The following is a 24,357-nucleotide window of genomic DNA, read 5'->3' on the forward strand; positions in this document are numbered from 1 at the left end:
AAAGATGATTTTCTAAGTCAGGCAGCCACCATCAGCTCCAGGAAAGGTATAGTTTTCTTTTATACCCTAACATACTGTGTCTGTTGCTCTTAGCAGTTTGAGCTGACAGTCCGTTTAAAGGGATATTGCTTTGTTACAGAATTACAAAGGAAATGCTTCACTTTTCCTATTTAAGTATATATAAATAATTTATAAAAAAAATTTTTGTCTGCAGTTAATTTGTATGATTTCCTGGCATGCACTTTACATGTCAGGTTAACCTTTCTCTTAAAGGGGTACTCCAGTGGAAAACTATATACCATATATTCCGGCGTATAAGACAACTTTTTAACCCCGACTTTTTTTCGGAAAATCTGCCCGGGCCGTCTCCCGTGTGCGGGGGCTGGCCATTGCAGATAAAAACTAATTACTGATACTAAAAACCAGGGTGTCTCCAGCTATTGTGAAACTACAACTCCCAGCATGCCCGGACAGCCTTTGCCAGTCCGGGCATGCGGGTATCTGTAGTTACACAACAGCTGGAGGCACCCTGGTTTTTAGTATCACGGGAGCAGATTATCATAGCTTTTCCTATGCCGGACATCCCTTTGTCCCGAAAGATCTTTTCGGGACATAGAGATGTCTGCCGGTCACTCTCCATTCCCCGACCGACGCGCATCCTCCTGCAGTCCTCCTCCGCTTCTCCGCCTCTATGGTTGTATGCACGGGATGTCAGTGACGTCCTCCTGCAACCATAAAGACGCAGGAGGACCGCAGGAACATCGCAGGAGGACGCACGCCAGCCGGGGCCTGGTGAGTGACCGGCGGCGCGTCATCTTCTTCAGTGATCCGGTCACCGCTCCTACAGGCCCGGGACTGCTGCTATGGTCCATAGCAGTAGATGGTGACCCGGGCCGGAGGAGCGGTAATCAGAACACTGTGGGGGCAGTACAGACATACAGCCTCCAGCCATACATTGTATATGGCTGGAGGCTGTATATCTGTGGGGGGGGGGGGGGGGGACGGATGGGACTGTCTACTAATGTGGGGGAGCTGCCTACTAATGTGGGGTAACTCCCGACCTAATGTGGGGGGACCTGCCTATCATTGTGGGGGACCTGCTGACCTAATGTGGGGGGGAACTGCTGACCTAATGTGGGGGGAGCTGCCTACTATTGTGGGGGAACTGCTGACCTAATGTGTGGAAGCTCCCTACTATTGCGGGGGAACTGCTGACCTAATGTGGGGGAGCTGCCGACCTAATGTGGGGGAGCTGCCGACCTAATGTGGGGGAGCTGCCGACCTAATGTGGGGGAGCTGCCGACCTAATGTGGGGGAGCTGCCGACCTAATGTGGGGGAGCTGCCGACCTAATGTGGGGGAGCTGCCGACCTAATGTGGGGGAGCTGCCGACCTAATGTGGGGGAGCTGCCGACCTAATGTGGGGGAGCTGCCGACCTAATGTGGGGGAGCTGCCGACCTAATGTGGGGGAGCTGCCGACCTAATGTGGGGGAGCTGCCGACCTAATGTGGGGGAGCTGCCGACCTAATGTGGGGGAGCTGCCGACCTAAAGTGGGGGAGCTGCCGACCTAAAGTGGGGGAGCTGCCGACCTAAAGTGGGGGAGCTGCCGACCTAAAGTGGGGGAGCTGCCGACCTAAAGTGGGGGAGCTGCCGACCTAACGTGGGGGAGCTGCCGACCTAACGTGGGGGAGCTGCCGACCTAACGTGGGGGAGCTGCCGACCTAACGTGGGGGAGCTGCCGACCTAACGTGGGGGAGCTGCCGACCTAACGTGGGGGAGCTGCCGACCTAACGTGGGGGAGCTGCCGACCTAACGTGGGGGAGCTGCCGACCTAACGTGGGGGAGCTGCCGACCTAACGTGGGGGAGCTGCCGACCTAACGTGGGGGAGCTGCCGACCTAACGTGGGGGGAACTACAAGGTACTGTACATTGCGGTAGGAGGGGTAGTCTTATACGGCGAGTATATCCCAAGCTCTATATTTTAACTGTAAAAGTTGGGGGTAGTCTTATACGCCCAGTCGTCTTATACGCCGGCATATACGGTATATATATTTTTTTATAAACTGGTGCCAGAAAATTAAACAGATTTATAAATTAAACAAAAAGAAAAAAAGGCCAACACAACTACCTAATACACGGGTGCACATGGCAAATACAGAGTATACAAAAAAAAGAAGGTTGCAGCAGAACTCTGTCAAAAAATGGAGGCTCTTAGCGCACTTTTTGATCAAAACTTGTCCGTCGTGTTCCCCCCCATCCATGACTTGGAGGTGGCCTCATTTCGGATGGGACCCTAACACACATTCTGAGCCTAACACTTAAATTGATAATGGATCCAGCATGTCATCCAGTCAGAGGCTATATGCCCAGTAGAGATGAGTGTTAGGCTCAGAATGTGTGTTAGGGTCCAATCCGAAATGAGGCCACCTCCGCCTCATTTCGTGGATGGGGGGGGAGGTTTTGATTAAAAAGTTGCGTTAAGAGCCTCCATTTTTTGACCAAGAGTGCTGCTGCAACCTTTTTTTGTATAAGATTTGTAAATTACTTCTATTTTAAAATCTTTTTCCTTCCAGTACCTCCCAGACTAACCACAGTGCTCTCTGTTGACACCTCCGTCCATGTCAGGAACTGTCCAGAGAGTGTTTGTTTTGTCTGTTTGTGCTGGGCTTTCTCTGGTCGGGTCTCAGATGTAGCCTTCCTTACTGCTGTTGAATGTTTCCGCATACCTTGAGTCCTTGTTATTATTGTAGAGACGGTCTCTGGGACCTGCGGAGGCTGTTGTTTTTTTTTACCTTGTTGGTAATGTTTGTTACTTAAACTGTAAAACTAAATATTTCAAAAAGAAAAGAACTTCCTGTTAGCATGTAGCAGCTGATGAGTACTGGAAGGATTAAGATTTTTAAATAGAAGTAATTTACAAATCTATTTAACTTTCTGGCACCAGTTGATTTAAAAAAATTTTTTTTCCATTGGAGTACCCCTTTTAAAGTTATAATATGCTATTGGCAAGCTGTTGTACTTGTTGCTAGAATGCCTTCATCTCTTAGCCTTATATAACCTTTAATTCAATAAGCCAGGAGAGGTTTCTCAGCATTTCCTTTTGCAGCATATAAATAGATTTTATTTTCTTGCCTCATAGGATATGTGTGTGGTATGCGGTAGTTTTGGAAAAGGTGCTGAAGGAAGACTACTTGCTTGCTCTCAGTGCGGGCAGTGTTACCATCCATACTGTGTCAGTATTAAGGTGAGTGACTGAGCATTTTTAATTCTTTATTTTGCTTTTATATCGCTTTTATCTCTATGATCTAATGGGTTCATTGTTGATCTAATGGTTTCTAATGAAGGTAGATAGTTCAACTTTACTGACATCTACCATCACAGTTTTAAAATATATATGGACAATTGCAGTGTTTAAGCTTGTGTGTGTGTTTTGTGTTATCCAGATTACTAAAGTCATCCTTCGCAAAGGTTGGAGGTGCTTGGAGTGCACAGTGTGTGAGGCCTGTGGTAAGGCCACAGATCCTGGACGGCTGCTGCTGTGTGATGACTGTGACATTAGCTACCATACATACTGCCTGGATCCACCACTACAGACTGTGCCCAAAGGAGGCTGGAAGTGTAAATGGTCAGTATGAATGTTATCTTCCGTTCTACTGTATTTAATTTTATATATATATATATATATATATATATATATATATATATATATATACATATATTTTGTGACAATCCGTCTTGGGGATTAGCTCTGGGATCGTCCTGGACCACGCAACAGGATGCATTTCTTCTCAATAAACCAGCAAGCAAACTCTTATAATGCAAATCTGGCACCTTGCCAGTTTTATTAGACAGGTTGCAGGGAAAGAAATAAACAAAAAAGCAGGAACAAAACAAAATCATAGACCGTCTGGTCACTGACTAAACAGATCAGCTTGTCCTGACTAACAACCGCTGAGCTTCCCTCAGCCGGTTAAACATATGTCCCCTGCAACCTTCTACTCACAATTCATGTCACTCTCTTTGAGCCACTCATAGCTCAGGCTGTGTACTCCTCAGCAGGCTCTGTCTCTTCCCTACAGCCCACATGCGGTCTCCTAGGAAGAGCCCACATTAGACTGAGTCTCCATCTCATATACACCTCCCTTCCCTCCTGCCTCATTACTTAAGAAACAGGTGAGAGCTTCTGCAGGGTGAGCCAAGGAAATACACCCTTTCCTTGCCACACTGCCACAATATATATATATATATATATATATATATATATATATATATAGCAAAATCATCGGTAGTTGCAGTATATTGTAATACCTTTTTTATTGGCACAGTTCGTAGATAGCCAGCACGGCACTGCTTCCCTATTTGAGTGTAGAACAATGATGAAATGGCAGACTTGGACTAGGAATGCTGGAGGTGGTGCTCTGATTGACAATAGTGCATGAAGACGTTTCAAAGAAGCAGGAAAATAATCGGCAACTCACCGCAACCAGCTGAATAAATCTTCTTTTATTTCATACTCTCAAATATGTTACATGGGAAGAGGGTAGTGGGGGGACACAGGATGGCGACCAAGCTCCGTTTCGCACGGTAATCGTGCTTCCTCCGGCCATGGCCATCCTGTGTCCCCCCACTACCCTCTTCACATGTAACATATTTGTGAGTATGAAATAAAAGATTTATTCAGCTGGTTGCGGTGAGTTGCCGATTATTTTCCTGCTTCTTTGAAACCTTTTTTATTGGACTAACAAGATTTTGTAGAGACAAGCTTTCGGGATTCCTCCCTTTATCAAGTCATAAGCATTTCTGAGCTCACAAGGAGAAAACACACATTCGATCTCACAAAATATGCAGGGGTTAAAACAACATATGTGGAGAATGGACGTTAAGTTGGGCCATAAATTGTATAGCTATAGGACGATGGACTACAGATAAGGATGAGGGGGGGCTGGAGAGCAGAGGTGAGAATGGTGATTATGCTGGACAGAGGAGAAAGGACAATTTTACTACAGAGCCATAGACTGAAGATAAGACTTAGACAGGGGAGGGGGAGCAGGGGTGTGATGGTGTTAGAGCAGGGAGAGGGGAGAGAGTTTAGCAAAGGTTATAGGAAATTTTGATGATGGGATAAGAAGCTTAAATCCACATTAAGTCCTCTGTTCTTGGAGTCATATAAAACTATCATTTTGGCTTCAAATGTCTTTCTTTCCTGGGTGTTCTTGAAGTTTCCTTTCAGAATCTTGATTTTGAGGTCCTGTAGGGAGTGACCCGTTTGGGTGAAATGGTGTCTAATTGGGGTGCAATAGTCCTTTTCTCTATGGTTGTTGATGGACGATCTGTGGAGGTTCATCCTTTTATTGAGTGGCTGACTGGTCTCACCAATGTAACATCCCAGGTCACACTTGGTGCATTGTATCATGTAGACTACATTCTCTGTGGTGCAGGAGTATTGTCCCTTGATGTTGTATGTCTTGTTGTTGTGGGAGGCCTCAGAATTTGTGCAGATGTGTTGACAGAGTTTACAGCGCGGTTTGGCGCAGGGTTTGGTCCCATTATCTGTATCTGATGTTTCTGTGGGTAGTTTCCTGTTGAACAGCTTTTGTTTTAAGTTGGGTGGTTGTCTGAAGGCCAAGATGGGTGGTTCAGGAAAGATTTGCTTTAACACCTCATCTTCTGCTAGTATTGGCTGCAGATCCTTGATGATTTTGTGTATTTCCTCAAGGGTGGGATTGTATGTGGTTACCAGTGGTATGCGTGATGAGGTTTGTTTCTCTCTGTATTGCAGCAGGTGTTCACGTGGTGTTTGAAGAGCAGAGTGGATTTTCTTATGGATGGTCCTTGGTTTGTAACCTTTTTGTTTAATTTCTCAGCTTGCGTTTGTAGATGTATGTCTCTGTCATCAGGGTTGGAGCAGATGCTGTGGTACCTGGTGGCTTGGCTGTATATGATGCCTTTCTTGGTGTGGGACAGATGGGAACTTGAATTGTGTAGATAGCTGGATCGGTCTGTGGGCTTTCTGTATACAGATGTCTGTATTGTGTCCTTGTTTATAATTACATTGGTGTCCAGAAAATTTACACTTTCTGTAGAGAAGTCCATTTTGAGTTTGGATGGATTAAATGTGTTAAAGGCATCATGAAATTGTTTGAGTTTATCTTCTCCTTCAGTCCAATGTATCTGTAGTATCTGTAGGGTTTGTGAATTTGGGTACTCAGGAATCGCTCTTCAAGGTCAGCCATGAACAGATTGGCATATTGTGGTGCCATCATGGTCCCCATAGCAGTTCCCATCGTCTGTAGGTATATTTCACTGTTGAAGCTGAAGTAGTTGTGTGTGAGAATGAATTCTATAAGTTTGGTGATGATCTGAGGGCTGTATTTCTGGTTGTGGGTCTGGGAGGAGAGGAACAGTGAGCAGGCCTCAATTCCATCTCTGTGTGGGATGTTACTATACAGAGATTCTACATCCATTGTTACCAATATGGAGTTGGCAGGCAAGTTCGTAATCTGACTCAGTTTGTTAAGAAAGTCAGTGTTGTCCTGTAAGAAGCTGCTGGTGCATGTAACAAAGGGTTTTAGTGTGTTTTCTACCAAACCAGATATCTGTTCAGTTAGTGTGTCTATACCTGTTATTATTGGTCTGCCAGGGTTTCCAGATTTGTGGATTTTTGGGAGCATGTAGAATGTTCCTGTTTTGGGATCGGTAGGTATAAGTGTCTCTAATCCTTTTTGTGAGTCCTTTGGGAAGGATTAAATACATTTTCTTAGTTCCATGGTGAATTCTTTGGTGGGGTCTTCTGTCAGTTTCTTGTAGTATGTAGTGTCTGACAATTGGCGGTTTCCCTCTTTGATGTATTCCTGGGTGTTCATGATCACTACTGCTCCTCCCTTGTCTGCTGGTTTGATTGTGATGGCTTGATTATTTCTTACGTTTTTGATGTCCTCTCTTTCCAATACTGAGAGGTTGTAGTAGGTTTTATGGTGGTGTTTAGTGACTAAGGATGCTGTTCTTAGTCTGAAGCTTGCAATGTAGCTGTCCAGTTTGCTGTTACGTCCTGGTGCTGGGGTGAAGTGGGAATTCTTTTTCTTGATGTTGTAATCCAAGGTGGTAGTGGTTGTGTCCCCTTTGTCATGAAATAATTCTTTAAGTCATAGTCTTCTAAAGAATTCTTCCAAGTCTGAGTATAGTTTAACGTCATCTAGTTTGGTGCTTGGACAGAATGAGAGTCCTTTAGAGAGAACAGATCTCTCAGGCTTGGAAAGTTCATAATCTGAAATATTTATAATTCCAGAGTTGTCTGTATTGATGTCAGGCGTAGTTGTGAGACCATTGGTTGTTTCAGTCCTTCTATTGTTTGTAGTGATCCTAATATTGCTCTCTGTTAGGTGCTTGTAGAAATTTTGGGAGAGTTTGCACAGTTTCTTATTTTTCTTCATGAAAAGATCTTGTCTCTACAAAATCTTGTTAGTCCAATAAAAAAGGTATTACAAGATACTGCAACTACCGATGATTTTGCTTTTTGCATCACTGGACTGATATGGCTAATCCTAACTACTGTATCTATCTATATCTATCTATCTATATAGATATATATATATATATATATATATATATAGATATATATATATATATATATATATATATATATATATATATATATATATATATTATACACCCTTCTTTTCTGTTACATCCCTAGATTCCTTTAAATTATAAAATCTTGACTGATGCAGCTACCACTAGGGGGGGAGAGGAACAATACTGCATACAATTTATTATTTATTTATTTGTTTAATTATAGAAACCTTAAAAATTTTTATGGTAGTCTTGAAGAAAGCTGGGGATATGGGCTATGCGGGTACATGGACATGCCTACGTAAATGGTGGGCAGGTAGCACCATTGTGTGTTTAAAAGAAAAAAAAATTGGGCACTGCAGTCTATTTAGTTTTAGAAATTATGGCATATCATAACAATATGCCATTACTTTGGAAAATGGGAATGCAACTTTAATAATTACTGTTTTCCCATATAGGTGTGTTTCGTGTAACAACTGCAAAGCAATCACTCCAGGGTTGCGGTGTGAGTGGCAGAATAACTACACCCAGTGTGCACCATGCGCAAGTCTGTCTACCTGCCCTGTGTGTGGTCAAAACTACATAGAGGATGAGCTTATCATTCAATGCAGGCAGTGTGATAGGTAAGTAACATTTTGTACTATGAAGAATGGAATTTGTGTTAGCAGATTTATTGTTTCTCTTCCTTATCATTGTTGACAACAAATATATATAATTATTATTATTTTTTTTTTTAAAGGTGGTCACATGGTACCTGTCAGAACCTGAATACTGAAACAGAAGTTGAGCATGCAGCAGACGGTGGATTTGATTGTGCAATGTGTAAGCCATTTGTAATACCAGCTCCAGGTATGATTGACATTGTAGATGCTTTTGATACCAATGTGTACAGAGACAAAGTTGATCTTAGAATTTCACAAAACATTTGACATGTTACAGTCATGTCAAAAGTTTTGATCAGTAATGGTCTGGGTCTTCAGACCCCCACTGATTGTAAGAACAAGCTGGAAGAAGCACACGGCTGAATGCTTCTCTCTCCCTTATACCTTGGAAATATCTTTCATTTCAGATAAAGCATATGTTTGGATTTATTTATCTTTATGGGATAACACCTTTAAAGGGTTTGCCCATTAACAGTGGTCTGACAGTACTATAGGCTGTAAATGGAACAGGCGTCACACAGACCTATTACCGCTTCATTCAGGGACTATCATTTTCAGTATTGGCAGGTTGCCCAGTGGTTAGACCCCTAGAAATAATACATTTTGGACCTATCCTATGAATAGGTGATAAATATTGTTTGTTAGAAAAGCTCCTTCAAATGTTTTAAATCAATTTGTTTATTTGGTGTTTTTTCTTTCTTTTCTGTCAGAAGTGTGTGAACCGCCAATTGATGCTCAGATTGTTCCTAAGACTAGAGAGCCAGGTAATTGTTCCTTTTTCTGTCCTGTTTTTCATGATCATCTTTACACCCTAAACCTTAAAGGAAAACTCCAGGCTGTAACCACTTATACCCTATCCTTAGTGTTAGATCGCAGGGGGTCCGACTCTGGGGCCCCCTGTGATCTCCCGAATTGCGTCCCAGCTCCCTTCATGAAACAAGCATTTTCGGCCCCCTCCTTGAAGCTCTACGGGAGAGCCGGAGCGCTGCTTTCGCCAATCTCTGGCTTTCACATAGAACTGCATGGAGGGGCGAGTCGGCCGCAGCTTCGTGCTGTGGTAGAAAATGCTCGTTTCATGTAGGGAGCCGGGGCGCCGTTCAGGAGATCGCAGGGGGCCCCAGCGGTCGGACCCCCAGCGATCTAACACTTATCACCTATTCTTAGAATACATCCCGGAGTTATCATTTAAAGTATGAATAACATAATTTTTTAATAGATCAGGCAATATGCTCATGGAAATACCAAAAGTGTTGTTTATTATTACTATTATTTTTATCACCATTATTAATATATTTATTTTAAAAATGGGAAATAGAATTTGATTTAAATTCTTATATTTCTTTTAAAATTTTTATATATTTTTTTAACATCTTAAGGATGTTCCGATTGCGGTGATGTCTGGTATTAACCCCTTAGACACAGCGATCAACTTTAAATGCTTCCAGGCAGCTCAGTCGGGCGGATAGGGATCACTGCGGTAAAACCACAGTGTCCCGATCAGCTGAGAGAACACGTGGAGGGTCCCTACCTTCCTCCCCGGCTTGCAATCGGTGATCTAAAAGTTATAGGGGTCAGAAGAGGACATTTTTAAATGTACTAATTTTCATGCAAAAAGTTGTAATTTTACAGTAGTAAAACAAAATCAAACCTATATAAATTGGGTATCTTTTTAATTGTATGGACCTACAGAATAAATATAAGGTGTCATTTTTAACAGAAGTCTCCAAAAGTTATTTATTTTAATTTTTTTTCAATTTTGTCACACAAATAATGTTTGGGGATTTCGCCGCCAATTTTTTTTTTGTAAAATGATTGATGTTATTACAAAGTAAAATTGGTAGCGCATAAAACAAAGCCTTATATTGGTGGAAAACTGAAAGCGTTATGATTTTTAAAAGGTTAGGAGGAAAAAACTAAAGTGCAAAAATGGAAAAACCCTGAGTCCTCAAGGGGTTAAAACATTATAGAAATATATATCTATCTGAATATAAAACTCAGTGTGTGTGTATGTTTCAGCATCACGTCCAAATGGCTAAAGATATTAACATGAAACTTGGCACACGTTACTTATATGTCAACAACAAACACAGGATAGGTAATTTAACCCTTACTCACCCCCATTTGCCAGGGGCGGGGTTTATACAAGTCAATGGAAAAGTCCCATACAAGTCAATGGGAAATATATGTTACTACATAACTTCCAAACGGCTTGAGATATTTTGATAATACTTGGTCACATGTTACTTATATGTCCACTTAAATTATAGGATAGTTAATTTAACCCTTAACTACCCCCATTTGTGAGGGTCGGGGTTTTTGTTTAAAGTCCCATGAAAATCATGGGAAATAATGGGAAACGTATGTTCCCACATAAATTCTGTACGGCTGGAGATATTTCATTAATACCTGGTACACATATTACTTATGTCAAATAAAAAGATATGATAGCTAAATTAACCCTTACCTAAATCCTTTTATAAAAGATGGGTTGCTCCCATGCAAGTATATGGGACTTCCAGTACCTTACTGCACAAGCTCCGCTCTGTATCTCCTGGTGAATGCGTCAGTCCGGCTTGCAAGCCACACTTCATCTCACAAAGGCGGGTCGGGCTATGTGGTCGGGGTATGAGGATGAGGAAGGGGTATGAGATTGAGATATGGGGATGGGATATGAAGTCAAAAGCTTCCTCCTTTGTTGATTTTCCTCCCCAACAGGGATTTGGAAGGAAAAACCGGGCAACACCAGGTACTCAGGTAGTGTGTGTGTGTGTGTGTATATATAAATATAAGCAGTCCAAAATCACAGCACCAGACAGGTCACGGATCTTCAAAGCAACTGGGTAGTCTTTATTCCCCAAAACAAGAGCAACGTTTTGGCAGTAATAGCCTTAAATATATATATTTATTTGTACCATACTGCCTTTAAAAAAGAAAACTGGATTTACCTCCCTCTGCTCCTCCGATATTTTCAGTATCCAGCTCCCGGACTCTGCGATCCTGTTTCTGGTCAAATCAACACAATGCGGCTCATCAGCCGGTCACAGCGATGTCCCTCCTTGGTTGATAATCGGCTGAGCTGAGCTCCTGGTCTTCTTCCTAAAGCTGGGACCTAATTCCTTGCATTACCATAGGAAGTCGCTGCAGCCAGGATTTAGCTGAGCTGCAATCTGACCAAAAAGAAGCAGGAAGAGAATCACAGTGGAGTCCAGGAGTGGCAGGAGAAAAGTCCAGTTTTCAATTATTATAATTTTTTTAATGTTGGCATTCTGGACTGTATATTACAAAATTTTTCCATCCTGGATATCCCCTTTTAAGGCCTTCTAGAGGACTTTTATAAGCAATAAGGATATTGCTTATACTGTTACATGCAATGCTATGATTTCTTGAATCAGTTCACTCTGTGCTCTGCCTACTAAAGGCCTCTGTCTGCCATGGTAACTGATCGTCATCCCATAATCACATAATCTGACCCTCCGCAATCCCTATCAATCAGCATAGTGAAGGGAGCGAAGTTGCAGTACCAGCCTCCCCTGCACATACAGATGAGCGGAAGCATATGAATATGTTAAACTATACTGCAGTTGATAATGGATATTGGTGGCATCTGCAAGAGGATGAACATTAAAAGGTTATTCAGGATTAGAAAAACAAAGCTGATTTCTTAACCCCTCAAGGACCAAGCCCATTTTCACCTTAACCCCTTAAGGACTCAGGGTTTTTCCGTTTTTGCACTTTAGTTTTTTTCCTCCTTACCTTTTAAAAATCATAACCCTTTCAATTTTCCACCTAAAAATCCATATTATGGCTTATTTTTTGCGTCGCCAATTCTACTTTGCAGTGACATTAGTCATTTTACCCAAAAATGCACGGCGAAACGGAAAAAAAAAATCATTGTGCGACAAAATCGGGAAAAAAAACGCCATTTTGTAAATTTTGGGGGCTTCCGTTTCTACGCAGTGCATATTTCGGTAAAAATTACACCTTATCATTATTCTGTAGGTCCATACGATTAAAATGATACCCTACTTATATAGGTTTGATTTTGTCGCACTTCTGGAAAAAATCATAACTAAATGCAGGAAAATGTATACGTTTAAAAATGTCATCTTCTGACCCCTATAACTTTTTTATTTTTCCATATACAGGGCGGTATGAGGACTCCTTTTTTGCGCCGTGATCTGAAGTTTTTATCGGTATGATATTTGTTTTGATCGGACTTTTTGATCACTTTTTATTCATTTTTTTAATGGTATAAAAAGTGACCAAAATACGCTTTTTTGGATTTTGGAATTTTTTTTCGCATACGCCATTGACCGTGCGGTTTAATTAATTATATATTTTTATAGTTCGGACATTTACGCACGCGGCGATACCACATATGTTTATTATTTTTTTTTTTTTACACTGTTTTATTTTTTTATGGGAAAAGGGGGGTGATTCAAACTTTTATTAGGGAAGGGGTTAAATGACCTTTATTAACACTTTTTTTTTACATTTTTTTTGCAGTGTTATAGGTCCCATAGGGACCTATAACACTGCACACACTGATCTCCTATGCTGATCACTGTCGTGTATTAACACGCCTGTGATCAGCATTATCGGCGCTTTACTGCTCCTGCCTGGATCTCAGGCACGGAGCAGTCATTCGTCGATCGGACACCGAAGAGGCAGGTAAGGGCCCTCCCGGTGTCCGATCAGCTGTTCGGGACGCCGCGGTCCCGAACAGCCCGACTGAGCAGCCGGGATACTTTCAGTTTCACTTTAGAAGCGGCGGTCAGCTTTGACCACCGCTTCTAAAGGGTTAATACCGCACATCGCCGCGATCGGCAATGTGTGGTATTAGCCGCCGGTCCCGGCCGTTGATGAGCCTCGGGACCGAAGCGATATGATGCAGGATCGCGGCGCGATCCCGCTTCATATCGCGGGAGCCGGCGCAGGACGTAAATATACGTCTTGCGTGGTTAAGGGGTTAAGGACCAGCGCTTTTTTTAAAATCTGACCTCTGTCACTTTAAAGGGGTACTCCGCCCTGTATCCCCTATCCAAAGGATAGGGGATAAGATGTTAGATCGCCGTGGTCCCGCTGCTGGGGACCCCGGGGATCACCGCTGCGGCACCCCGCTTTCATTACTGCACAGAGCGATTTCACTCTAAGTAATGACGGGCGATACAGGGGCCGGAGCAGCATGACGTCATGGCTCCGCCCCTTGTGACATCACAGTCCGTCCCCTTAATGCAAGTCTATGGCAGTGGGCGTGACGACCGCCACGCCCCCTCCCATAGACTTGTATTGACGGGGGCGGGCCGTGACGTCACGAGGGGCGGATCCGTGACGCCACGATGCTCCGGCCCCTGTATTGCCCGTCATTACGTGCAGAGCGATCTCGCTCTGCGCAGTAATGATAGCGGGGTGCAGCAGCAGCGATCCCCGGGGTCCCCAGCAGCGGGACCGCGGCGATCTGACATCTTATCCCCTATCCTTTGGATAGGGGATAAGATGTCTAGGGGCCGAGTACCCCTTTAAGCATTAATAACTCTGGGATACTTTTATTTATGAATTTGATTCCGAGAATGTTTTTTCGTGTTATATTCTACTTTAACATTGTGGTAAATTTTCGTCGATACTTGCATCATTTCTTGGTGAAAAATTCCAAAATTTCATGAAAAATGTGAACATTTAGCATTTTTTTTTTACTTTGAATCTCTCTGCTTGTAAGGGAAATAGACATACCAAATAAATAATATTTTGATTCACATATACAATATATCTACTTTGTTTGCATCATAAAGTTGACATGTTTTTACTTTTGGAAGACACCAGAGGGCTTCAAAGTTCAGCAGCAATTTTCAAATTTTTCAAAAAAATTGGAAAATCTGAATTTTTCAGGGACCAGTTCAGTTTTGAAGTGGATTTGAAGGGTCTTCATATTAGAAATACCCCACAAATGCCACCATTATAAAAACTACACCTCTCAAAGTATTCAAAATGACATTCAGTAAGTGTGTTAACCCTTTAGGTGTTTCACAGGAATAGCAGCAAAGTGAAAGAGAACATTCAAAATGGTCATTTTTTACACTCGCATGTTCTTGTAGACCCAGTTTTAGAAGGAGTAAAAGGAGAGAAATGCCTCATGTGTGTATGTAAAGTGTTCAGTGGGCGCAGTAGAGGGCTCAGAAGGGAAGGAGCAACAATGGGAATTTGGAGAGTGAGTTTTTCTGAAATGGTTTTTGGGGGGCATGTCACATTTAGGAAGCCTGGTGCCAGAACAGTAAAATAAATACATAAATAAAACACATGGCATGCTATTTTGGAAACTACACTTCTCAAGGAACGTAACAAGGGTTACAGTGAGCCTTAACACCCCACAGGTGTTTAATTACTTTTTGTTAAAGTTGGATGTGTAAATGAGAAAAAAAAAATTTCACTAAAATGCTGCTTTTCTCCCAAATTGTACATTTTTACAAAGGGTAATAGGAGAAAATGCTCCCCAAAATGTGTAACCCCATCTCTTCTGAGTATGGAAATACCCCATGTGTGGACATCAAGTGCACTGCGGGTGTCCACATATGGGGTATTTCCATACTCAGAAGAAATTGTATTACAAATTTTTAGGGTCTTTTTATCCTTTTCCTTTTGTGAAAATGAAAAGTATGGGGAAACACCAGCATGTTAGTGTAAAAAACCTTTGAGCTGTTGAAAAACTACAACTCCCAGCATGCCCTTTGGCTGTCCATGCTGGGGGGTTGTAGTTATGCGACAGCTGGAGGCACACTGGTTGCAAAACACGGAGTTTGTTACCTAACTCAGTGTTTTGCAATCAGTGTACCTCCAGTTGTTGCAAACTACAACTCCCAGCATGCACTGATAGACCATACATGCTGGGAGTTGTCATTTTGCAACAGCTTGAGGCACACTGGTTCCTAAACACTGAGTTAGGTAACAAACTCTGTATTTCGCAACCAGTGTAATTTCAACTGTGACAATAACTACAACTCTCAGCATGCAGTGCCAACTGAAGGGCATGCTGGGACTTGTAGTTATGCAACAGTTGGAGGCATACTACTAACACCACCAGCATGCCCTTTGGCTGTCTGTGAATGCTGGGGGTTGTAGTTATGCAACAGCTGGAGGCACGCTGAGTTTGTTACTTAACTCATTAATTACCAACCAGTGTGCCTCCAGCTGTTGCAAAACTACAGCTCCCAGCATGCCAAGACAACTGAAGGACATGTTTGGAGTTGTAGTTATGCAACAACTGGAGGAGAACAGTTTGGAGACCACTGTGTAGTGATGTCCAAACTGTAGCCCTCCATATGATGCAAAACGACAACTCCAAGCATGCCCAGACTGTCCAGGCATGCTGGGAGTTGTAGTTCTGCAACATCTGTAAGGCCAGATGTTACAGAACTACAACTCCCAGCATGCCGGGACTGTCTGGGCATGCTGGGAGTTGTAGTTTTGCAACATTTGGAATGGCTACAGTTTGGACATCACTGCACAGTAGTCTCCAAACTGTGGCCCTACAGAGGTTGCAAAACTACAACTCCCAGCATGCCCAGACAGCCTTTGTGCTATTTAGCTGTGAAAATCCAATTTTATCATCTTTGTGTTCCTTATTTAAACACTGGCACACTCTTTCGATCTAAAACACACCCCATTATCTTCATGCTTTCTTTATTTTAGATATTCTGAAAACATTTACACAGGATGGAGTATGTTTAACAGAATCAGGGCTCTCACAGTTACAGAGCCTGACAATCACTGTACCGCGAAGAAGGCGCTCAAAACCAAAGCTGAAATTAAAGATCATCAACCAGAACAGTGTGGCCGTCCTGCAGACACCTCCAGACCCACAATCTGAGCATTCTCGTGATGGCGAGATGGATGACAGTAGAGGTGATGTCTTTTCACAATAACTGAGATAAAACTGTTGTAAATAGAAGATTAATTATGATTCGACATCAGACAGCCTCTCTCCTTTACTTTTATATCAGTTTCTAGTGTGAAATGAGGATGTGAGGCAGTGTTTAATTTGCAAGCAGTGAGTCACAGATTACTTAGCTTTTTAGTACATGGTTTGTTTGGTTTTTACTGTAATAGCAGGGACATAAAATCAGTAGAAACTTAATATAAAGCTGCAGTTTTTTATTTATAATATTCATGCATTAGATTTACAGTGATCCCTCAACTTACAATGGCCTTTTCTGGACCATTGTAAGTTGAAACCAGACTCAACATACAATACTACAGACAGTCCAGATCTGTGAAATGTGTCAATGGCCTGAAGAACTAACCAATCAGAATGGACATTTTACTGGTAAAACACCTGTATTACTGAAGTGCATGCAGTGACTGATGTCTGGTAGCGCCCCCTACAGTACAGGGAGGTATTACATGTTCTGTACTCTTTACCTGTACCAGGATTTGCTGCCCCTTAAGACACCAGGTAAGGGCGACTCCATGTAACTTTTTTAGGACATTGCGTGTACTGTACAGGACCCCAAAGAAGCTCATGTCCTCTACATAGACCAGTGTTTCCCAAGCAGGGTGCCCCCAGCTGTTGCAAAACTACAACTCCCTGCATGCCCGGACAGCCTTTGGCTGTCCGGGCATGCTGGGAGTTGTAGTTTTGCAACAGCTGGAGGCTCCCTGCTTGGGAAACACTGACATAGACCGTGATTTACAGCTCCCAGCAGATCTTTCTTACTTTTATATGTAAGGATTTGCTTTATCTGTATTAGTTATCTACTTATTTTTCTTTAATCCTCACTTTTTCCTATTTTTGGATGACATTTTGGTGCCTTTAGAACCAATTACCAGGTTTCCATAGAGTTCTGGTCCCAACATACAATGGTTTCAGCATACAATGGTCGTCCTGGAACCAATTAATATTGTAACTTGAGGGACCACTGTATATGGCTATAATATTACCACCTTTTTTTTTAATGGTCAGGCTAGGTGTAGAGACCCTCACCAGTCACTAGAATGAGTCAGGAGAAGCGTTTAGCTTGATGCTTCTGTCTGACTTACTTTTCTCGCTGTCTTGCTGCAGATATCAGGCTCAGTATACTTTCTATAAAATTTGTCTTCTTAACCCAAGAATTTTCTATTAGCATAAAGCTGGGTTGTGCATGTTAAGTAAATGTTGGCTGGACCTGCTAAGTGCCTAAATGTATTGTGGCCTCTAAACTGTCTGGCAACAGCTCATTTCCCCATTGAGAACATTCTGTGCCAAACTTGCATATATGGGCTAAGAGGCTCAAATTCACATTAAGCCCTCTCTTCCTTTGAATTAAATGATTCAAAGAACAGAGGACTCAATGTGGATTTCAGCTTCTTAGCCCGTTATCAAAACTTCCTGTAACCTCTGCTGTATTGTCTTCTCTCCTGTATCTCCCCATGTCCAAGACCAGCAATGAGAGAGAATGATGTGGTTGTTCTTTACATACTTATTTTACATACTTATATTTGTGTTCTAGAGGGTGATCTAATGGACTGTGATGTAAAATCGGACTCCAGTCCAGAACGGGAAGCTATTGATGATGACCCTAAAGGTGCTGAAATTATGGATGGAATAAAGAAAAGGAAGCGAAAGCCATACAGACCAGGTATAGCATTATTGTTGTGGCTTTGACAAAAACTGTCTTATTTATTTTTTACATTTATCATAAACAGTATGTTTTGTTGACATTTTATCGTAACCCCAGCAGGTACCGTATTTTTCGCCGTATAAGACGCACTTTTTGTTCCCCAAAACTGGGGGGAAAAAGTCGGTGCGTCTTATACGGCGAATACACCCCTATCGCGGCGGTCCCTGTGGCCATCAACGGCCGGGACCCGCGGCTAATACAGGACATCACCGATCGCGATGATGCCCTGTATTAACCCTTCAGACGCGGCGATCAAAGCTGACCAACGCGTCTGAAGGAAAAGTGACACTAACCCGGCTGTTCAGTCGGGCTGTTCGGGACCGCCACGATTTCACCGCGGCGGTCCCGAACAGCCCGACTGAATAGCCAGGTTAGTGCTTACAGGACACCGGGAGGGACCTTACCTGCCTCCTCGGTGTCTTCTCCGTTCAGGGATCCCCTGTATGGCCGGCGCTCTCCTTCCTCATCATCACGTCGTCGCGTATGTGCGTCGGCGTGCGTAACGACGTGATGACGGCGACAGAGAGCGAGGATACCCGGCCGGCAGCAGAGACGTTCCGGAGCGACGGGGACACTGCGACAGCGATGGAGCGACATCCAGGGCAGCGGTGACGGGTCCGGAGCGGCGGGGACACGTGAGTATTACCATCTCCTGCAGTGGTCTTCAATCTGCGGACCTTCAGATGTTGCAAAACTACAACTCCCAGCATGCCCGGACAGCCAAAGGCTGTCCGGGCATGCTGGGAGTTGTAGTTTTGCAACATCTGGAGGTCCGCAGGTTGAAGACCACTATTGGGTTCAAAATCTTAAATTTTTTTAGATTTTGCATCCTATAGTGCGAAAAATACTGTATTTTGGCTGTATACTGTTTATATAGAAATCAGTGTTAACAATGCCACATTGAATGAAGATTGCCTACTATATGGGGATTTATAAGATTAAAGAAAACATTGATAACTTTCCTCAGAGCCATTCTTGTCCCTGGATTGTGTCTGGTGTTGTAGAAGAAAGCAGCCATGGTTTTCTAATGCCGTATATATCCCCTATTGTTACTGCTATAGGGCTATGTTGAACACCTGTGATATGAATCTGATTGTCATGAGGGGGCAGTAGTCATCTAAATAAATGTATTTATTCTTTCTCTATTCATTGTCACTTATGTGGCTGATGTTCTGCATTGTCCTGGAATGGTGGACTAGAAAGCTTTTTGAATACAATATCTGATTTTTTTTTTTTTTTTATAAATCCGCCTAGGTATTGGGGGATTCATGGTGCGTCAAAGAAGCCGAACAGGTCAGGCAAAATCCAAGAGGTCTTTATCTAGAAAGGATTCTTCTGGCTCAGTTTCTGAACTCTTGCCTGGTAAAGAAGAAGGTATGTCAGACATGTAAAAATAGCACCCTTTATGTATTGAGCAGAAGTAATGCCATCACTTACCTTTATAGTCATCTTTTTCTCCTATGTTTTTGTACTGTGAATAAAAGTACAGTGGGTTTTATATGATCTCTGAAAATACTATTCAATCATTGAGAATAAGAATCACAGGATTTCTAGGGTATGATGCATTCAGAGAAAAGTTGCATCATATTAGGTTGTGATTTTGGTTTGGTCCTCTATTAAAAAATGGACAAAGTGATGTGATGTCCATCTTCAGGCCTATGTCCACCCTCTAGGGGCGTTTTAGCTACAGACATATCACACTGCAGCAGAAAGCTGGCACAATCACAACTTTTGATGCTACAATAGATATAACTTTATCTTTTTCATTACAGGGGTATATACTTTAAAGCCCAAATATAAACAAAAAACCCATTCAAGCCTTTCCTTTTTTACTTCCAAAACTCACCTTTCCATCCATTCCCTGTGTCTCATATTGATTTTAAATGTTTACTCTAAGGTTGGAATGAACCTCTGCCAGAAACTCCTGTAGATGAATGCATCATCGGCTCAGATAATACAGAGAAAATAAAGAAACGCTACCGTAAAAAGAAAAACAAACTGGAAGAAACCTTTCCTGCATATTTACAGGTAGATGCTATATTATTATTACTGTGAGTAAGAACTGTGTATAGGAAAAAAAAGTTGTTTCAGTAGTATATGTCAAAGTTGTGGATTCTTTTTGAGGCTGAATGTGATTTATTGCTACAATTAACACATTCATGAGGATTTTAATGCATCGTTTTCATGAGTGGCATCATAGCGTTAACATGACACAATGACACATTGTAACGGAACAGTCTACTAATTGTTTTTTAGAATAGAACCTGTTATAATACTGCCTACTCATCAGGGTGGTCTCCTGTGCATTTTCCCTGCCCCTTTATTGATAATAGACAGGCAATTTGACCGTATGGTTGGAGATGTCGGCGCTGGATGAAGGAACCAGGAGGAGTGCAGCATAAAATCAGCTGGGTTTATTATGCGCATGCGCAGCGAAACGCGTTGCATCTAATAAACCCAGCTTGATTTTATGCTGCACTCCTCCTGGTTCCTTCATCCAGCGCCGACATCTCCTACCATATGGTCAAATTGCCTATCTATTGCCTTCGAGGAGGGCTGCGGATGAGGACACAAGTACTTACAGGCGCTTTCCATTGTTGTGTGTGTGCACACAACCAACTCTGGTAAGCGACGTGGGATAGATCTATTCCCTTTCCCTATGGGCCTGACCTGCTGATCCCGCACATGGAGCGCCTTCTGCTTTCCTTTTAGATCCTTTATTGATAAATCTTTCCCTATACCAAAACAAGGAGAGATCTATCAGTCAAGGCTGGTGGGACGAGGAAAAGCTGTTTGGGACTACCCGATGACTTGTGATTTGGAAGTGTGAAAGTGATGACAGGTTCCCTTTTAACAAGACTTTCTGTTATTTAGATTCTATATCATATAGGCCTATGGGCAACAAGATTTAGATGATGATTTCTTTTCTTAGCTGCTTACTATCTCTATATTCAGAACACTCAATTTGTAAATGGTGGAATTTCTCGAATATACTTATGTATTGGGTAATGTATTTTCTCACTATATTATTATGTATTTGAAGCATCCTTCCTGAATTTTTTTAATGTTGTTTTTTCTTTTTTTTGTTTGTTTTTTTGAATTTTTAACATAGGAGGCTTTTTTTGGGAGGAATCTTCTGGATACCAGTAGACAAAATAAACTTAGCATTGAGAACTCTTCTGAGGATGCTGCTACAATTTTGCACAAAGCAAATCTAAACTCAACATTTCTGGACCCTTCTTCAGACCCCCTCCTCAGTTCAGCAGCAACACCTTCCAAAAATACAGACGGTAAGGAAAGCCATTACCTGAGAGCACGTATACATTAGTTATGCCTTTTAAAGCTTGGTTTACTTTCATTTTTATCTCCTCTTTCTGAAAGCCATAACTCTTATTTTCCTTCTCCAGATCCATATGAGGGTTTTGTTTTTATTTTATTTTTTTTATTTGCCAAAATAAATGTATGGCGAAAATAAAAAAGCATTATTTGTTGGGTGAAATAAACACTTTTTTTTTTCCTCGGTCGGTACCATTGGGGGACACAGAAACTGTGGGTATATGCTCTTGCCATTAGGAGGCACTGACACTAGGCATACATATAAAAGTCTGCCCCTCCTGGCAGGATATACTCCGCCTACTGTCCCTGAGCTAATCAGTGATAGCTTAGTGTTAGTAGGAGGCAGACACAGGTCTGGAGCTCTCCAGACCTGGTCTTTTTTTATTTTATAGTTAAGGCCTGTTTTAGGTTATTTTCTCCTTTTTATTTTCTTGTTTTTAGGTGGGGGTACAGGAGCATGGCACTACCCCCATATGCGGCTAAGGGGCACGGGGCATAGAGTATGCACTGATAACCCCTTCCCACAAACGGCCAGCGCCTGGGGTCGCACCTTGGGTCCAGGTCCCCCTATTTTCCTTGCTCGTCCCGCTGTCTCAGCCTGACGTGATGCAGGTGACTATAGCTGGCTGAAGACTCCTTAGGTATGTATGGTGGTGTACATATCCCTCCCCCTTCCTCTCCACTCTCTCACCACCGCTCTTTTTCTAGTATCCTTACTGGGGAGGTCTCCTGTGGGGGGGGGGGGGGGGGGGGCGCTGGTGTGTATTTTAACCCTTTTCATTATTGTAGTCTTGGGTCTCGGGGGGGGGGGTAGTTTTATCTTTATGGAGCGTCTGAGAGATCTTTTATTGCAGTGCTGGGGCTCCGAGGATTGCGGGGCAGTTCCCTTCTCCTCCCCTTCTTCCTACCCGGCACTGCTTACGGGTGCAGCACCTTCTCCAATAGGGACGTCGGCCACAACTCCTGCAGCTGTGCTGCAATCGCGCGGCCAGCGTCTTTTTTTACTTTCACTTTTCACCTGGCGCTTGGGGGCTTGTTCATTACTGTGGCCGGGCATCGGGACTTCACTCTGCCCACATTGGAGCGCATGGCGAAGCTCGCGCCCACTTCTGCTGCTCACCAATACGTTCTTTACGCGCGCACCGAGCTAATAGGTAAATCAATGACCCCTGGTGCGCGCGCTTGGGGGTCAGTCTTCACCACTGGGGTCCATCCTGGGACGGAGGCATCCTCTGGGACAGACTGCTAGCTCCTCCTCTCTTCTCGCCTGCTCCGTCCATATCGTTGCGGCTGCTCCTGGTCTCCTCATCTCCAGCACTACCATCTGCTTTCTGCTCCTGCTTGCTGACTACTGTTTCTAGCATCGATGTCTGACCCCAGACCTGAACCACCCCCGACAGGCGACCACGGCCCTAGTCACTTACTATGCTTGTGTGGGCTGCAAAACTAAACTGCCCATTGGTTCCACTGAGTACACCTGTTCCGCCTGCTCCACCAAGCGCGCCATGCCGTCTGTTTCGGTATCTCAAGATGTTTCCCTGGAATGCAGGGGGTCCGTTCCTCCCCCCCCCCCCCCCCCCCCCAGAGTGGGTTTCTTCCCTTACCCAGACAATTTCCGAACTGGCTAGGGTCTCCAAATCAGTGGCTTCCGCCTTAGAGAGGTCTTCCCTAGGTACTTCTCCCAGGAAGTCTCGTTCCGTATCTCCTGACCCTCTATTCCAGCGCGCTCGTAAGCTCTCTATGATGATTGCCTCTGGCTCTTTTCTCCGGAGTTGCGTACTCGGGATGGACACTCTTCCCGTAGGTCTCGCTCCTCTTCCCCAGCTTGTCGGCAGCGCCCCTGCTCCAGGGGCCGTTCTCCGGATACTCATCCCAGGTTTCCGACTCCTCGTTCCAGGTCTCATACGCCTCAGTCTAAGGCTACCTCCGCAGGTTCCCACTCTCCAGGGAAAGTAGCAGATGACTGGGCGGAATCCGCCTCGGATCATGAGGACCACTCTGCAGTGTCTGAAATGGTGGACGGATAGGTGTCAGCCATCAGGGACACTTTTCATCCAAAGGACCCAAGAACTTTGGATCCTGATCCGGAAGTTTTTTTTTGCCGCTCTCGGCGTTCTCCTAAGGCTTTCAGTTCTCATGCGGAATTTGACACCTTGTTGGATGCGGCTTGGAGGCATCCGGACAAACGATTTCATGGATCCAAGAAGATTCAAACTCAGTTTCCCTTCCCTCCGGATATGGTGTCAAAGTGGACAGTGCCACCGACAGTTGATCCTCCTGTCTCTCGCCTGTCCAAATCCACTACTCTGCCTCTAGCGGACGCAGCATTACTTAAGGATTCTGCAGACAAAAAAATTTGCCTTTGAGGCGACAGGTTTGTCCCTGCTTCCCATCTTTGCCTTCCACTTGGGTGGCCAAGGCGGTTTCGGTTTGGGCTTCTCAACTACGCCAGGACATCCTGTCAGGGGCTTCCTGGGAGGGCTTGGTGGATATTGCTCGCCAACTCTCTCAGGTAGGTGACTTTCTCTGCTCTGCAGTCTTGGAGTACGCTTGTTGCACGGCCTTTGCTTCAGGTAAATTGGTGGCCATTCGCTTCTCCATGTGGCTGAAGTTGGGAGATGCAGATGCTGCTTCAAAGAAATCTCTAACAGTTACCCTTCTCCGGGTCTTTGTGAAGCGTCTAGATGAAATTATTTCCGAAGCTACAGGGGGTAAGAGTTCTCTGCTGCCTCAGAACAAGCCTCGCTGCTCCGATCCCAGTCAGAAGGCGACTTCCTTTCTGCCCTTTCAGTCCCTTCCAAGCAGGCCCACTCCCAATCTCGCAAAGTCCCTGCGTTCAAAGCACGTCCTTCCTGGAAGTTGGACATCTCAATTCTCTTCTACCTGGACGAGCTTTTGATCAAAGCCCTGTCCCGGTCCCAAAATCTGGAGAGCCTTCGTCTCACGTTACATACTCTATCCGCCTTTGATTGGTTGATCAACCAAGAGAAGTCTCGCCTCTCCCCATCCCAGTCTCTGATATTTCTGGGTCTCCTTTTCGACACTGCAGCTGCCCGTGTTCGTCTTCCGTTGGACAAACGGCACTCCCTGCAACAGGGCGTTCTTCGCCTGCGGTGCCCCTCTTTGATTCTGATTCATT

The 24,357-nt window shown here is 43.7% G+C and overlaps 1 protein-coding gene across 10 annotated transcripts in view; it reads left to right on the forward strand.

Annotated features, from left to right (window-relative positions):
• Window positions 1-24,357, forward strand: part of KMT2C (lysine methyltransferase 2C) — a 279,577-nt gene that overhangs the window by 178,132 nt on the left and 77,088 nt on the right. For 9 of the 10 annotated variants that reach the window (XM_056519605.1, XM_056519603.1, XM_056519611.1 and 6 more), the window contains 10 exons: window positions 3,141-3,245; window positions 3,445-3,626; window positions 8,029-8,193; window positions 8,310-8,419; window positions 8,943-8,996; window positions 15,916-16,128; window positions 17,712-17,840; window positions 19,137-19,256; window positions 19,780-19,910; window positions 20,995-21,172. In XM_056519605.1, coding sequence (XP_056375580.1) covers window positions 3,141-3,245; window positions 3,445-3,626; window positions 8,029-8,193; window positions 8,310-8,419; window positions 8,943-8,996; window positions 15,916-16,128; window positions 17,712-17,840; window positions 19,137-19,256; window positions 19,780-19,910; window positions 20,995-21,172 — 1,387 coding nt within the window. The remainder of the gene's footprint in view (window positions 1-3,140; window positions 3,246-3,444; window positions 3,627-8,028; window positions 8,194-8,309; window positions 8,420-8,942; window positions 8,997-15,915; window positions 16,129-17,711; window positions 17,841-19,136; window positions 19,257-19,779; window positions 19,911-20,994; window positions 21,173-24,357) is intronic. The other variant, XM_056519604.1, reaches the window with a different exon arrangement.

The sequence above is a fragment of the Hyla sarda genome, chromosome 5, assembly GCF_029499605.1.
Source record: "Hyla sarda isolate aHylSar1 chromosome 5, aHylSar1.hap1, whole genome shotgun sequence".
NCBI classification, from domain to species: domain Eukaryota; kingdom Metazoa; phylum Chordata; class Amphibia; order Anura; family Hylidae; genus Hyla; species Hyla sarda.